The sequence below is a fragment of the Ornithorhynchus anatinus genome, chromosome 7, assembly GCF_004115215.2.
Source record: "Ornithorhynchus anatinus isolate Pmale09 chromosome 7, mOrnAna1.pri.v4, whole genome shotgun sequence".
Classification (NCBI taxonomy): domain Eukaryota; kingdom Metazoa; phylum Chordata; class Mammalia; order Monotremata; family Ornithorhynchidae; genus Ornithorhynchus; species Ornithorhynchus anatinus.
In genome coordinates, this window is record NC_041734.1 from 25,736,006 (window position 1) to 25,751,716 (window position 15,711).

The 15,711-nt window shown below is 47.1% G+C and overlaps 1 protein-coding gene across 1 annotated transcript in view; it reads left to right on the forward strand.

The window, feature by feature from the left end:
- The window catches only part of UNC80 (unc-80 homolog, NALCN channel complex subunit), a 253,218-nt gene that overhangs the window by 31,066 nt on the left and 206,441 nt on the right, over nucleotides 1-15,711 (forward strand). The window contains 5 exon segments of the mRNA XM_039912541.1: nucleotides 2,934-3,195; nucleotides 10,552-10,686; nucleotides 12,128-12,314; nucleotides 12,317-12,343; nucleotides 15,125-15,265. Of these exon segments, the coding sequence (XP_039768475.1) occupies nucleotides 2,934-3,195; nucleotides 10,552-10,686; nucleotides 12,128-12,314; nucleotides 12,317-12,343; nucleotides 15,125-15,265 (752 nt within the window).

The following is a 15,711-nucleotide window of genomic DNA, read 5'->3' on the forward strand; positions in this document are numbered from 1 at the left end:
GGCAGGCTGAGGTGTAGTAGGAAGAAAGTAGATAGGTAATGGAGAATGAGGTGCTGGAGTGCTTTAATAACAATCAATCAGTGGTATTTATTGAGTACTTACTGTGTACTGTGTGTACTGGGAGAGTGCAAATCAATAGATCTGGTAGAAATATTCCCTGCCCACAACAAGCTTACAGTCTAGAGGGGATCATCAGGTGCTTCTGTTTGATACAGAGAAGAATGGACATTCATTCAATCGTATTTATTGATCGCTTACTGTGTGCAGAGCACTGTACTAAGTGCCGGGGAGAGTACGATAAAACAATAAGCAGACACATTCCCCACCCACAGTGGACTTACAGTCTAGAGGGGACAACCAGTGAAGCTTTTGAAGAGAGGCAGAAATGTACAGGAAGACATTTTAGAAAGATGATCTGAGCAGAAAAGTGAAATTCATAGTGGAGAGAGAAGAGGTTGGAGGTAGGGAAAAGTAGTGAGGAAGCTGTAATAGAAGCCTAGCTGAGATTTGGCTAGCACCTGGACCAGGGTGGTGACTGTTTGGGTGGATAAAAAGGCATGGATCAAGGAAATGTGGTGGAGGAAAAAATGACTTTTTGAGGTGCAATAATAATAATAATATTTGTTAAACACTTCCTTTGTGTCAAGCTCTGTACTAAGTGCCGAGGTGGATACAAGATAATCAGCATGGCTCAGTGGAAAGAGCACAGACTTGGGAGTCAGAGGTCATGGGTTCTAATCCCGGCTCCGCTGCCTGTCAGCTGTGTGACTTTGGGCAAGTCACATAACTTCTCTGTGCCTCAGTTACCTCCTCTGTAAAATGGACATTAAGACTGTGAGCCCCATGTGGGACAACCTGATCACCTTGTATCCCCCCAGCACTTTGCACATAGTAAGTGCTTAACAAATGCCATCATCATTATTATTATTATTATTATTATTATTATTAATCGGGTCAGACACAGTTCCTTTCCCACTTGAGACTCTTAGTCTAAGTAGAAGGGGGAACCTGTATTGAATCCTCATTTTACAGATAAGAAAACTGAGGCATAGAGAAGTTACATGATTTGCCCAAGGTTACACAGCAGTCAAGTGGCAGAACCAGGATTATAACCCAGGTCCTCTGACTCCCAGGACTGGGCTCTTTCCCCTAGGCCATGCTGGCTAGTAGAAAAAGCCTGGATCTGGGGATAATAATAATAATAATAATAACAGTATATGTGAAGTGCTTATTATGTGCCAAACACTGTTCTAAGTGCTGGAGTAGGTACAAGGTAGCTAGCTTGTACCTCGTGGGGCTCACAGTCTTAATCTCCATTTTACAGATGAGATAACTGAGGCACTGAGAAGTTAAGTGACTTGCCCAAGGTCACACAGCAGACAAGTAGCGGAGTCAGAATTAGAATCCATGCCCCCTGACTCTCAAGCCTGTGCTTTTGCTACTAGACCATGCTGCTTCCCATTTAGATGAATAAAAACTTAAGATTCAATTGTAGTGTATCACTGACCTTTTGTAAGACGTTGACGAGCTCCTTAACCTCTCTGCTTGTCAGTTTCCTCAGCTGTAAAATCAGGAAGAAATGTCTGCTCTCTCTAACCTTTAAACTCTGGTCCCCAAGTGTTAAGGGGGGTGTGACTGCTCTAATTATCTTATATTTCCCTCAGTGTTTGAAAAAGTGTTTGGTACCAAGGAAGTCCTTAACAACATTATAATCATTAAGACATTGCATAAGAAGGGCAGCTAAAGGAGAGCCAAGGGGTTGATGGCCAGACAGTTTTATTTCCATACAAGAAGCAGTGGGTAGTCGCTGAAGACTTTTGAGGAGCAGAATGATGGGCACAGTACAATGCCTGACACAAAGTAAGTGCTTAATAAGTACCATTAAAATGGGTGGCACCAGTTAGGATTTTAGGAAAATGATAGATGCCTCCATGTGTCAGCTAAAGCAAAGAAAGGAGAGACTGGAGAAACGGCATCTGGGATGATGCAGTAATCTTTCTGGAAGGGGACTGGAACTTGAATCAGGGTGGTGATATTAAGGGTGTAGAGGAAGGTCAGATCCGAGAGATATTATAGAGCCAGATCCAGCAACATTGCGTGTCAGACTGAATTTGGAGAGAAAAATGGGAGATAGGTGACCGATGGCATGTGCTTATGGGACCGGGAGAATTGAGGGTGGCAGTGGATGGGAAAAGTAGGAGGGGGAGAGGCCATTTTCCAAGAAGGTAAAAGCATTTCCTAGTTCATTTCTGTCCCAAGCCACTTAGAACCTTGTAAGGGGGCAATGGAGCTGAACTAGGGAACAGGAAACCCTGTTGACCAAGGGAAGCAGCAGTAAATTTGAACAGGAGCAAGATTCATTAGTCCTGAGTTCAATCCTGCCAGTAAACAACCTCGTATTGCTTTTAAACCTGCAGGGACTGACTTGATTATCTGTGAAGATACACAGCAGCCTTGAAATGGCTCACCATCTAAATCAACTGTGTACTTGGGATTTACATTGTGCTTTTCTCTGGAAGGCTCAAAAGACATTCTAGAGCCCATCCCATTACTGTCAGGGAAATGGAATGGGAGAAAAAGTGTGGTTTATTTTACTCCGAGCACAGGGGAAACCATTAGAGCTGGCATGGAGGGAGGGAGGGGCCAGGTTGTAAATGGACATTATCTGGGCATTAACTTTTGTGGGTAGTGCTCGGCAGGACCAGGAGTGTAGAGAAGGTTCATGGGAAAGGGACCCTACTTTGTGGGGGACAGGCCTGGACACAAGGACCCCTCCCTCCCTCTCCATCCTCCAACCCCCCGCCCCCGCTTCATACTGCAGTTTCGGCCGAGGCACCCCCTCAGAGTGGTGCTAACCCGGATGGGGCCTGCCGCCCCCTGGGCCCAGCTCTGATCCCATGGGATAACCCTGTCTTCTCTGCTCCTTGGCCCAGGGTGTCCTTGGCCATCCCGCCTTGCCAGCGCTCCCGCTATGCCACCTACTTCGACGTGGCCGTTCTGCGCTGCCTGCTTCAGCCGCACTGGTCCGAGGAGGGCACCCAGTGGGCCCTGACATACTACCTCCAGCGGCTGCGGCATATGTTGGAGGAGAAGCCAGAGAAGCCCCCCGAGCCGGATGTCCCGCACCTGTCCCGGCCCCGCAGCAGCTCCATGGTGGCCGCAGCTCCTTCTCTCGTGAACACCCACAAAACCCAAGTAAGAAGCGGAACGGGCGGTCAAACCCCTTTGGGGGGGGGTGACCTGGGCCGGTCAGCCTTTGCTCCGACCTCTGTGTGGTCTGGGTAGCAGGCTTATCTAGCGGCCACCCTACCTGTTCTCTCTTGGGCACCGGGGCATAGCAGTCAATCAGAACTATTTATTGAGCTCCTACTCAATAAATAGTGTGGCCTGGGCGGAGCACCACCCTAAACTTTCGGGAGAGTTTAACAGACTCAGTAGTCATGATCCGTGCCATCAAGGAGCTTACAATCTTAACGGAGGGGCGGATGCTTCAATAATTTACGGATGGAAGGAGAGAAAGGGGGATAGAGACCTAAATTAATGCTTAAGTGATAGGTTTTAAAAATAATAATTGTGGTATTTAAGTGATCACCATGTGCCAAGCATTGTGCTAAGCATTTGGTTGGAGTCGAGATAATCAGGCCGGGTGCAATCACTGCCCCATTTGGAGCTCACAGTCTAAATAGAAGGAAGAAGGGTCTAATACCCATTTTACAGATGAGGAAATTGGGCTCTGAGGGTTTTTTATGTGCCAGGCACTGAACTGAGCACTGTACCAAGCTAATTATGTTGGACACAGTACATGTCCCACATAGGGCTCGCAATTCTAATCCCCATTTTACAAGTGAAGTAACTGAGGCACAGAAAAGTGAAGTGACTTGCCCAAGGTCACACAGCAGGCAAGGGGCAGAAGCGGAATTAGAACCCAAGTCCCTTAACTCCCAGGCCTGTGCCCTTTCCACTTAGGCCACGCTACTTGTGGATATTCTAATCCCGGCTCTGACACTTGTCTGCTGAGTGACCTTGGGCAAGCCACTTAACTTCTCTGTGCCTCAGTTACCTCATCTGTAAAATGGGGATTAAACTGTGAGCCTCACCTGGGACAACCTGATTATCTTGCATCTACCTCAGTGCTTAGAACAGTGCTCGGGACAAAGTAAGCACTTAACAAATGCCATAATTATTGTTATTATTATTATATTTATGTAAGTAATCCAGGTGATTGTGGGTATATTTATCTGGTTTGTGGAAGGTCCAAGGTGCCCCTCACATCCTCGCAAGCTACAGCAGGAAGTGGGAACAGGGGCCGACTCACTGGTGCCTGCCCGGCCGCTGTTTAAGGTCAAAAGTCCGAGACTAACTTCCAATACAAAGTCACCTGTCCTATCTGTGAACCCCAGATAGAGCTCAAACTCATCCCAAGCAAACACTATAATGGACCTCACTCTCAACCTTTCTACCTCTGACCCATTACCCAAGCTCTTCCCCTTCCTGGGGACCCACCCCAACATTCAGTTTCATCCAATCTCCCTCTTCTCCTTCAGAACCCTCCTGAAAAGCCACTTTCCCCAGCAAGCATTTCCTGATTAATTTCCCACTTTTCCCCCCATGCCATTTCATCAGCCTTCAAGTGTTTATTCACTTGACAATGATTTATTTAAAAAACTTCTGTCCTTTATGTCTATTTTATACTATTTTATATTTTATACTATTTTGTACCCTATATCTATTTCTACTGTACTGGAGTGGACACAAGATAGATGGGTTGGACACAGTCCTCGTCTCACAGTCTTAATCCCTATTTTACAGATGAGGTAACTGAGGAACAGAACAGTTAGTGACTTGCCCAAGGTCACCTAGAAGGGAAGCAGAGGAGCTGGGTTTAGAACCCAGGTGCTCTGATTCCCAGGCCTATGCTCTTTCCATTAGGCCATGCTGCTTCTCTATTCACTCACATCATTTACATCAATCTATATCCACTTGTTCATTAGACCATGTTCAGTGCTCAGCACACAGTAGGTGCTCAATCAGCATTATTTACTGAGTGCTTACTCTGTGCATCACACTGTACTAAGCACTTGTAAGAGTATGGTAGTGTAAGTAGGCATAATTTATATCCTCAAGGATTTTAAAGTCTAGCCAGGGACACAACTGAAATAAAATAGATACGAGAAATAACCATGGATAAAGATAAGTAAGTGCTGTGGAGGTGAAGAGTGGGGTGCGTGAGCTGAGAGCAGAGGTGACTCAGCAGTTGGGGAAATGTAGAGGTTAGTCAGGACTGTTGGCCTTTGAAGAGGGGGAGAGTGGTGGTCTGTAGGATGTGAAAGGGGAGGGAGTTCTAGACAAGAGGGAAGATGTGAATAAGGGGTCGGAGGTCAGAGATATGAGAGTAAGGCACAGTGAATAGGTATTAGAGGAGTGAAGTCTGTGAAGTTGGTGGTGGTGAGCTCACTGTGGGCAGGTAATGTGTCTACCAACTCTGTTATACTTCTCCCAAGAGAAGTACAGTGCTCTGTATACAGTAAGTGCTCGATAATTACCAATGATTATCATTGTCACTATTATTATGAGTAGTAGTAACATAGTAGTCATAATAGTAATAGGAGGAGCAAAGGTATGCAATGAGCACTTACTTAATGGAATTCACTATACTAAGAATTTGGGAAGTTCAGCAGAAGCAAAGAAGTTCCCTGGCTACAGGGAACCTAGACTCTATTGTGATACATACTCAAGCCGTGGAGAATTAGAATAAATAATATTACAGTTTCAGTAAACTTTACATAACTATATAAGTGGTGAGTATGGGCAAGAATAAATGAATAGGTGACCAAAGTGTTGGCAAGATTTGGGTTACCGGTAACTAGTCAGGGAAGATTAGTTGGTAGGGGGGATTCCAGGAGTGCTTTGTAGATGGGGAGGGTTGAGATCTGGTGGATCCTAGAGGAAGAGAGTTCCAGGCACTCAATTGACATCCCCTGCTAGGAAAGGTGGAGGAAGAGTGGGAAAGTGAAGCAGGTGGTGATGAGGATAGAAAAGTGAAAGTGGAGGGCCTTGAAGCCAATAGTGGGGAATCTTTGCTTGATGTGGGCAGAGGTGGGCAATCATTGGAGGATTTTAAGGAAAGGGAAGACATGAGCTGGACAACATTTTAAGCAGATGAACTGGGTATTAGCATGGAGCATGGGCTGATCCCAGGCCCAATTATTCTCCTCTCCTACTGCTACTGCTGAATGTCTCTTGGCTATTTCATTGTGAATTTCCCTAAGCAAAATCAATTTCAAAAGAGCAGGGATGAGACGGAAGGCTGAGCGGCCCTAAATCTATATGCTTCGATGTATCCCCATCCTCATAAAACTCCAGCATGTGCCAATCTGTCACGGCATCAAACAGAAACTCTGGATTATCATCAGCTTTAAAGCATGCAATCAATTTACCCCCTCGTACCTTACCTCACTGATTTCCTACTAAAACTCAGCCCGCACACTTCACTCTTCTAAGGCCCACCTTCTCTCTGTACCATGATCTCATCTATTTCACAGACTACTCCTTGTCCACATCCTCCCTCTGGTCTGGAACTCCTCCCCACTTCATACCCAACACTCTACCATTCTCATTACCTTCAAAACCCTTCTAAAGTCACATTTCCTTCATGAGGCCTTCCTCAATTAAGCCCCCATTTCCCCTAATCACCCTCCCTTCTGCATTTCCTACACATCAGGATCTGTACCCCAAAAGCAGTTGATATTCACATCGCCCTCAGCCCCACAGTACTTAGGTACATACCTTTATCTGTAATTTATTTTAAAATCTGTCTCTGACCAGACTGTAAGCTCCTTGATGGCAGGGATTGTGCCTTTGCATTGTACTTTCCCAGGCATTTAGTGCAGTGTTCTGCACACACTAAGTGCTCAATAAATATCATTGATTGATTGTAAATAGGTCAGGAAAGGCTTGGGAAGGAGAGAATAGAAAGTAAAGCCTCAAGAAGGTAGATAGCACTTAACCCTGTTTCCTGGTCTCTGTTAGCCTGGATGCTACCACACCGAAGGGACGCTCAATAAATACTATTTCTGCACCAATTGTGGGTGATTTATCTGCCCCTGCAGCGGGAGAAAAGGGGTAGAGGCACAGATTTAACCCCAGAAAGTTAGCAGGGTGATTTCCTGCCTTCTATCAATCAGTCAATGGGGTGAGTGCTTAGTGTGAGCACTGTACTAAATTCTTGGGACAGTATGACACAATAGAGTTGGTAAACGTGATCCCTGCCGACAAGGAGCATATGTCTACGGAATGGAGAAGGTGGTATCCTGCCACTGGATGAGCCTTGGAGGGCCCGAAGGTGGGGTGGATGTTGGAGAAAGTAGCCCCCAAATCCGCAGCACATTCAGGGCTGTAGGTTCATTCATTCATTCATTCAAACGTATTTATTGAGCACTTACTGCATGCAGAGCACTGTACCAAATGCTTGGAAAGTACAATTCAGCAACAAAGAGAGACAATCCCTGCCCACAATAGGCTCACTGTTTAGAAGGGGGGAAACAGACATAAAACAAGTAGACAGGCATCAATAGCATCAGTATAAATAAATAGACTTATAGATATATATATACACACACAGCAGAACAAGTAAACAGACTTGGATATAAATAAATAGAATTATAGATAGGAACATATATACACAAGTGCTGTGAGGTGGAGATAGAGGGGTAGAGCAAAGGGGTGATCAGAGTGATGGGAGGGGGGGGGAGCCGATGAAAAGGGGGGCTTAGTATGGAAGGCCTCCTGGAGAGGTGAACCTTAGTAGGGCCTTTGAAGGGGGGAAGTGGTCATTGTTTGGCGTATTTGAGGAGGGAGAACATTCCAGGGCAGAGGTAGGATATGGGCCAGGGGTCAACGGCAGGACAAGCAAGAACGAGGCACAGTGAGAAGGTTAGCACCAGGTTGGAAGGGATGGGTAGGAGCTCTTTTCCCTGATTTTAAAAGCAGTGTTTCAGTGACTTGAATGGGAACTACAACCTTCTTGAATGAGATTTTCCATCAATAATTTTCTCTCTTGAAGGAAGCAATCTTTGACGAGCTGTCTGGCTGTGAAATGAGGATATGGTCTCCCTCATTCATGTCTAGCTGAGTACAACTTTCAAATGATAAGAGATCAGGCAGAGCCCATCTCTGCCCAGATTTAATTCTCCCCGCCAAGACTGGAAAAATTTCTTTTCTCAGTCTCCTAAGGGACATTATGAGCATCATAAACCAATACATTTTCATAAAGCTAGCTATTTTCTCCTTGCTCCTTTGTCATACAGTTCCCTGGAGTCCAAGGTTTGGGCGTCTCACAAGAGGCAAAGCACACCACCATTTTGGAAAGCCCTGGCAGCCATTTTGAAACTTAGGTGGTTATGAAGAAATCTATTTGCCATCAGGAGTCACCAGGGTGGCTCTGTATCTCCAGCCAAATGCTTCTAGTTTAAGCAGAATATGTGTTCACCCCTGTGCATCTGGCATCAATTGGTGGTATTGATTGACTGCTTAACTGTGGTAGGGCACTATAATAACTGCTCGGAAGAGTATAGTACAATAGAGTTGGTAGAACTTACAGTCTAGTGGATGCCCTACTCCTCAATGAACGCGAGAAATTGAATGGGAGAATTACCAAGGTTCTTCAAAAGAACATCTTTTGATTTCCATTGCATCTAGCTGTTAATTAGGGTAAAAGACATTGTGGTAACTGTGGGTCTGGCATTGCTCAAAATAAACTGACTGGCCAAACTTCATGTCACTATTATCCCAACCTTGCCAAGTCTTGATCATTCTGATTTAATGGATCGCATGCTCTGAGCATCATTTAGCATGCAGCATCATGTATAGGCATTATTCACATGGCACACCTATCACTGTAGAATTTATATCTCAAGTGGACGCCATTTCAATGTCAATTAATTGCGGTAGGCTCTCTCAGCAACCCAAAGGAGTTTCAGGAACCCAAACATGAATGATGACAAATGAAAAGGGGGAGATTTTATTTATAAAATCCATCTTCTCCCTGCTGGACAGTGATTCCTTAGAGAGGGTTTCTGAGGGGATGAATTAGCCCCACAAAATTCCATCCTTGTCCCCGGACTACTGCTCTCCCAACCAGACAAAACCAGAGAATGTGGCAGCCATTTTCTGCTTTTCTGCCATCTTTTGGAAAGCCTGCCCTGGCCAGGTGAAAGAGCTGAAGCTCCCAGGAGGCCAAGCTGCAGGTCCGGGGACATACTGAGCAGCTCCATTCCACACTGTCAAACATATGGTGTTTTATCCTTGTGTAGGGGTGGGAGGTAGGATGGGGTGAAAGAGTGGCCCCCATTTCACGAGCAGGGAAACTGGCCCTCAAAGATTTTAGTTCTTGGCCCACAATTGGTGCACTAGAATTGTATTTTTTGAGTAGTTACTGTGTACAGATCACCAGAGTTTAGATAATGTTTCCTGCATACAAGGAGCTTACAGTCTAGAGAAGGAGACAGACAATTAATATAAATAATTAACAGATTTGAACCAAAGTGCTCTGGGCATGAGGGTTGGGATGATTAAACGGGTGCCAATTCAAGCACAAGGGTGATGGAGAAGGCAGGGGAAGGAGCAGAAATGAGGGTTTAGTAGGGGAAGGTCTCTTTTAATAAGACCTTGAAAGTGGAGATCAGTTATGAACAGGGAGCGAGATCCAGACCAGAGGCAGGATGTGGGTGAGAGGTCAGTGGCGAGATAGAGTGCTTCGAAGACAGTGGTAAGGAGTTTGATGCAGAAGTGGATGGGCAACAACAAGAGGTTTCTTGAGGAGTGGAGAAACACACGGACTGAACAGTTTTGTAGGAAATGATCCAGGCAGAAGAGTGAAGCATGGAATGAAGTGGGGAGAGAAAGGCAGCAGAGAGGTCAGCAACGAGGCTGATACAGTAATCAAGGCAGTATAGGATAAATTAATGGATTAATGTGGTATCAGTTTGGATGGAAAGGAAAGGGTGGGTTTCAGTGATATGATGGTTGAATCCGCAGGATTTGGTGACACTGAATAAGTAGGAAAACGAGGAGCTCTGCTTTGGACTTGTTAGGTTTCAGGTCTGGCCAGGATATCCAAGTAGAGATGTCCTGAAGGAAGGAGGAAATACAAGGCTGTAGAGAAGAGAGAGGTCCAGGGATAGAGATGTAGATAGGGAATTCATCCTCATAGGGATGACAGTTGAAGCTGAGCAGGACTGTGGCCAAGGGCGGAAAGATACCTGTGGTGTCCTTGGGCAGAACAGGGAGGAAAGGAAGCCATCAGGGTATCAGCAGGAATTCTCCAGAGAGAATGGGATGGGGCAGGAAGGGGGCCAGTCTTCATCCCTCCCCTGGTGGGTCCCACCTGCCAGACCCACTGAGCCTTTGCGGAAACAACTCCCCCAGTGACTGTGATGTGGAAGCCCTTTTGGGCGTGTATTCTGGGAGTACACTGTGAGTCCGTGGGGGTGCAGGTTTCCCACAGAACTGATTCTGGGCTGTTTCTCTTCTGCCTTCCTTCTCTGGTTTTAGGACCTTACCTTGAAATGCAACGAGGATGAAAAGTCCCTGAGCACAGAGGCCTTCTCCAAGGTGTCCTTGACCAACCTACGCAGGGCAGCAGTGCCGGACCTGTCCACTGACCTGGGCATGAACATATTCAAGAAGGTGAGTGAGATTTTGCTGAGCGGCTGGAGCTGAGGAACTAGAGCCACAGCCAACTGAACAACAGACGATTTACTTTGCCCTAGAGTGTGTATGCCCCTGCTTACCCCAGAGGACCGGGTGAGAGAGGTGTTGAGGATTCACTCTCTACAGGCTCACAGGAAAGGTCTTCTGCTTCGGGCCAGGTCCTGCAAGCCACTGCCCAACACAACCAGAAATGGCGAACTCAGGGCTCGACCTTGTCCAAAAGGGGCCCAGTAGCCTCCTTGAATTTTTTGGGAACCACCAATTTGGTCATAGGGCCAATGCAGGTTAACAGCAACACACAGGCACATATACACACTTGTATTCAGACACACATACACACAGGCCGTGCATTCACACACACACACAAACACACACTAGGCACATTCATATGCCTCTGCACAAGTGCACATTTATGCACACACATAAGGCTATTCATTTAGACATGTCCACATACACAAGTGTCCACAAGTACTGCAAATACATATATACCCACAGATACATAGACACATGCACCCAGACACGTTCACACACTATATACACATCCATAGATACCCAATCTCATGTCCTCAGTGGCACCTCAGTTAGCCTGGAGCACTGGAGAACATCTGAGATAATGGCTGGACAAATTTTGCCCTGAAGATCACCATAATCCACAAACCCTCCAGAGCCTGCCTGGCCTGGCCTGATCTTTTTGTGCTACTTTGTGCTAAACATCCCTCCTAGTCCCTAGTTACCATGCAGATCTCAGACACCCTTTTCTCTGAACTGTGGTCCAGTATACCAACTTCCCACCCCATCCCATTTTTCCTGCATTTTAGTGCCTATACCATAACTAGCTTCCCCCAGTCCCACTTCCCATCAGCTGCCATTCCTATCTTCCCCACCCGATCCCTGCCTGTGTCTGGGAATGCTGCAGTGGTGGACTGGAAGAGGAGTAGGAAGGGAAAACTCTGGTGGGGACTGGGGAGAGGGGACTGTACTAGTGACAGTCTTGGAGGTGGGTGCCAACCTGGCCTCTGTTACTTCAGGGCACCTCCAGGGCACTGATCTGCCACAGCAGCATCCACAGAAGGCCGAGCCGTCCTGAAGACTCAGCTTGGGACAGGGGCCTTCCCAGTATGGGAGCACTCTTGGCCCGCGATCTTTACCTTTGTTCACAGGGTCGGTGGCAGGTGTGGGGCCGGTTTCCTGCTCTTTCTCCCCTTCTCTGTTGTGTTCTGGGGAGGGAGGGATAAGGAGAGGCCACTCAAGGAAGGGGGAGGGCAGGTGCTGGGCAAAGGTGAAGAAGGGGCAGAACTGTCCCCCCAGTCCCATTTACCTCCCACGATCCATTCCCTGTCCCAACCCTCTGCCCCAAATGGACGGTCATTAGGTGACTCTGGCTAACTCTGCCAACCATCCTTTCTGTCCTCTTCAGTTCAAGAGTCGCAAGGAAGACCGAGAACGCAAGGGCTCGATTCCCTTCCCCCACACGGGGAAGCGCCGGCAGCGCCGGATGGGCATGCCCTTCCTGCTCCACGAGGACCACCTGGATGTATCGCCAACCCGCAGCACCTTCTCCTTTGGCAGCTTCTCAGGAGCCGGGGAGGACCGGCGGGCCATTGAGAAGGCGGCTGGCAGACCACCATCCTAGGTGACCCAGCGGGTAACTTTGGGGGATTTGACGCAAGGAACTGGGTCTATGTAGGCACAGGGAAGTGAATGCACTGCTGCCTGGAAGCATCCATTTCTAACCAGACCCCTCTCTGATCCATCCAATGTTTGGCACCGGACCAGATGGGTGGGCTACCCAACCCAGGAACACGAGGTCAGTAAATCCTCCCAGGTAGTTTCATGGAAAACCCAGCTACTTCTGACTTTAGCTTTCGGAAGGTGCGAGTTTATCCAGTTCCGCCCCATGAGGACTGGGACATGCTGATGGCCAAGGTTCTCTTCCTCTGCTCTTGGGCTGAGCAACACGTTAACACCTGGGCTCCTCTCCCAGGCACCAGCTCCACAACTGAAGTGAGGCGGAGACCGGAAGTAATTATCCAGACACTTCTGCCCACAAAGTCCTAGATAATCACCTTCATTTTTCACTTCACTTCTGATAGGGAGATATCCTAAACCAGAGGCTTCAGCAAAAGGCAATCATGGGTGGAAAATGGAAGTATGGGTCTGGGGCATTTGCAAATGATTTTAACAGCCTGGCTGATCGGGCAGCTCTTGCACCTGGGTTTTTTTCCAAGCGCTCAAGGCTGCCTGAGACCCAGTGGGCTCGGCTGCCTCTTCTCTGCATTGTCAGCCTCCTGTCTTCCCGGCGATATACCAAGGGTTTTAACTCAGTTGTCCATTAGAACAACAAAGCATAATAAATGACTCAAAACATAACTCAAAATGCGGGCACCCATTCAAACTACAGTAGAGTTTTGTCACATGAACACTCATAATGGAACACTCATATTAGGGGTCTTCCGTCATCTTTCCTGCTGCTTGGGAAATATGGCTATTGCTTCTTGGGATTCTGGTCTTATATTCATAATAAGAATATTGTGGTATTTGTCAAGCACCTACTATGTGCCTAAGCACTATAATATGCGCTGGGGTAGAAACAAGATATCAGGTCTGCCACAGTTCCTCTCCTTCATGGGGGTTCACATTCTAAGTAGGCGGGACAGCAGGTATTTTAATCCCTATTTTACAGATGAGGAACTGAGGCAAAACAAATTAACTAAGGGTAATATAGAAAGCAAATTGGAGGGCTGGAACTAGAACCGAGCACTCCCTGACTCCCAATCCCAAACTCTTTCCACTAGGTTCAGCCCACTCATTGCTTCCCATTCTGGTTTTTCCACATTCCCTTCCCTCCACCCTTCAACTTCTCTTCTTTGATGATGACGATGTTGATGATGATCTCAGTGATGATCATGGTATTTGTTAAATGCTTACTGTGTGCCAATCACTGATGTATGCACTGAGATAGATACAGGTCAGACAGTAAGTCAGTCAGATGCATTTATTGAGAACTTATTCATTCATTCATTCAAACCTATTTATTGAGTGCTTACTGTGAGCAGAGCACTGTACTAAGTACTTGTACTGTACTAAGTACTTGGAAGAGTCCAATATAACAATAAACAGACACATTTCCTGCCCACAATGAGCTTACAGTCTAGAGGGGGAAACAGATATTAATATAAATAAATCAATTACAGATATGTACATAAGCGCTTTGGGACTGGGAGGGAGGATGAATAAAGGGAGTAAGTCAAGGCAACAAAGAAGAGAGTGGGAGTAGGAGTGGGAGAAAAGGAAAGGATGGCTTAGTCAGGGAAGGCTTCTTGGAGGAGGTGTGCCTTCAATAAGTCTTTGATGATGGTGGTATTTGTTAAGCGCTTACTATGTGCAAAGCACCGTTCTAAGTGCTGAGGGGATACAGAGTGATCAGATTGTCCCACGTGGGGCTCACAGTTTTAATCCCCATTTTACAGATGAGGTATCTGAGGCACAGAGAAGTTAAGTGACTTGCCCAAAGTCACACAGCTAGCGAGCGGCAGAGCCGGGAGTCGAACCCATGACCTCTTGACTCCGAAGCCCAGGCTCTTTCCACTGAGCCACGCTGCTTCCCCATGTTGGTTATTTGTTAAGCTCTTACTATGTGCAGAGCACTGTTCTAAGCACTGTGATAGATACAGGGTAATCAGGTTGTCCCACGTGAGGCTCAACAGTTAATCCCCATTTGACAGATGAGGTAACTGAGGCACAGAGAAGTGAAGTGACTTGCCCACAGTCACACAGCTGACTAGTGGCGGAGCTGGGATTCGAACTCATGACCTCTGACTCCCAAGCCCGTGCTTTTTCCACTGAGCCACGCTGGGAGGGAGAGTAACTGTTTGTCAGAATTGAGGATGGAGAGTGTTCCAGGCAGAATATGGGTGAGGGGTTGGCAGTGAGATAGACAAGATCGAGGTATGGTGAGAAGTATAGCAATAGAGAGTGAAGTGTGTAGGCTGGATTGGAGGAGAGTAGCGAGCCCACATGGAGCTTACAGTCTAAGGGAAAAGGAGAACAGGTATTTCATCCCCATTTTACAGATGAGGAAACTGAAGCACAGAGCAGTGAAATGACTTGCATAAAGTCACACAACAGGCAAGTGACAGAGCTGGGACTAGAACACCCAGATCTTCTGATTCCCAGGTCATGGTACTCCCGCAGATTATCTTCATGGTAGCTCCCCCAGTTCCCTCCCTGTTCCCCATCCCCATCCAGAGACAGTCAGAATAATAGGTGTCCATTGTAATCAAAGAGACATTTCACTTTCCCTGACCTTTCCCCATTGCAGATTGCCCGATAGTTATCCCGGCTAGCCTCTACCCACCGAATTTCCAGCACACCCTTAAGCTCTCTGTTTACAAGGATGCCATGTGTCCCCTAGGCAAATTCACCAGGAGGGGAAGTTTCGATGCAGCTACGGAAATGGAGAGTCTGGGTGCCCGACACTCACATTCACATCACCGCTGGTCAGCGACCTGCCCGACCACTTCCAACAGCCACGGAGAAAACACCGTCAAGGAAGGTTTGTCCGCTCCTCGCCTGAGGTCCATGGGAGGCTGGGTGGGAGCTGAGGGAGGTCAGGGCCATGTTGCTTGCTTACCCTCTTCTGCCCCAAGTTCCGCCTTCAGGGGACAAGGTTAGCTTGGATACAGAGAATGGCAAAGCCAAGCCTAGTGGTGCTGTCTTCTTTATCTGGAGAAGATAGTGCCGATAGGTGGGGAGCAGTCAAAGCCTTGACTTTCATCATCATCTTCATCATCAACATAATTATTTGTGATGTCTCTGTGCCCGCAGGAGACTCACAACCTAAAGGAGAGGGAGAATAGTATTGAATCCCCATCTCACAGTGAAAGAAACAGAGGCACAGAAAAGTCAAATGACTTGTCCCAAGTCTCCCGGCTGGTTCTGTGGAGTGGGCATCGGAATTTAAAGTATCCCTGATTCCCAGTCCCATGCTCTTTCATGTTG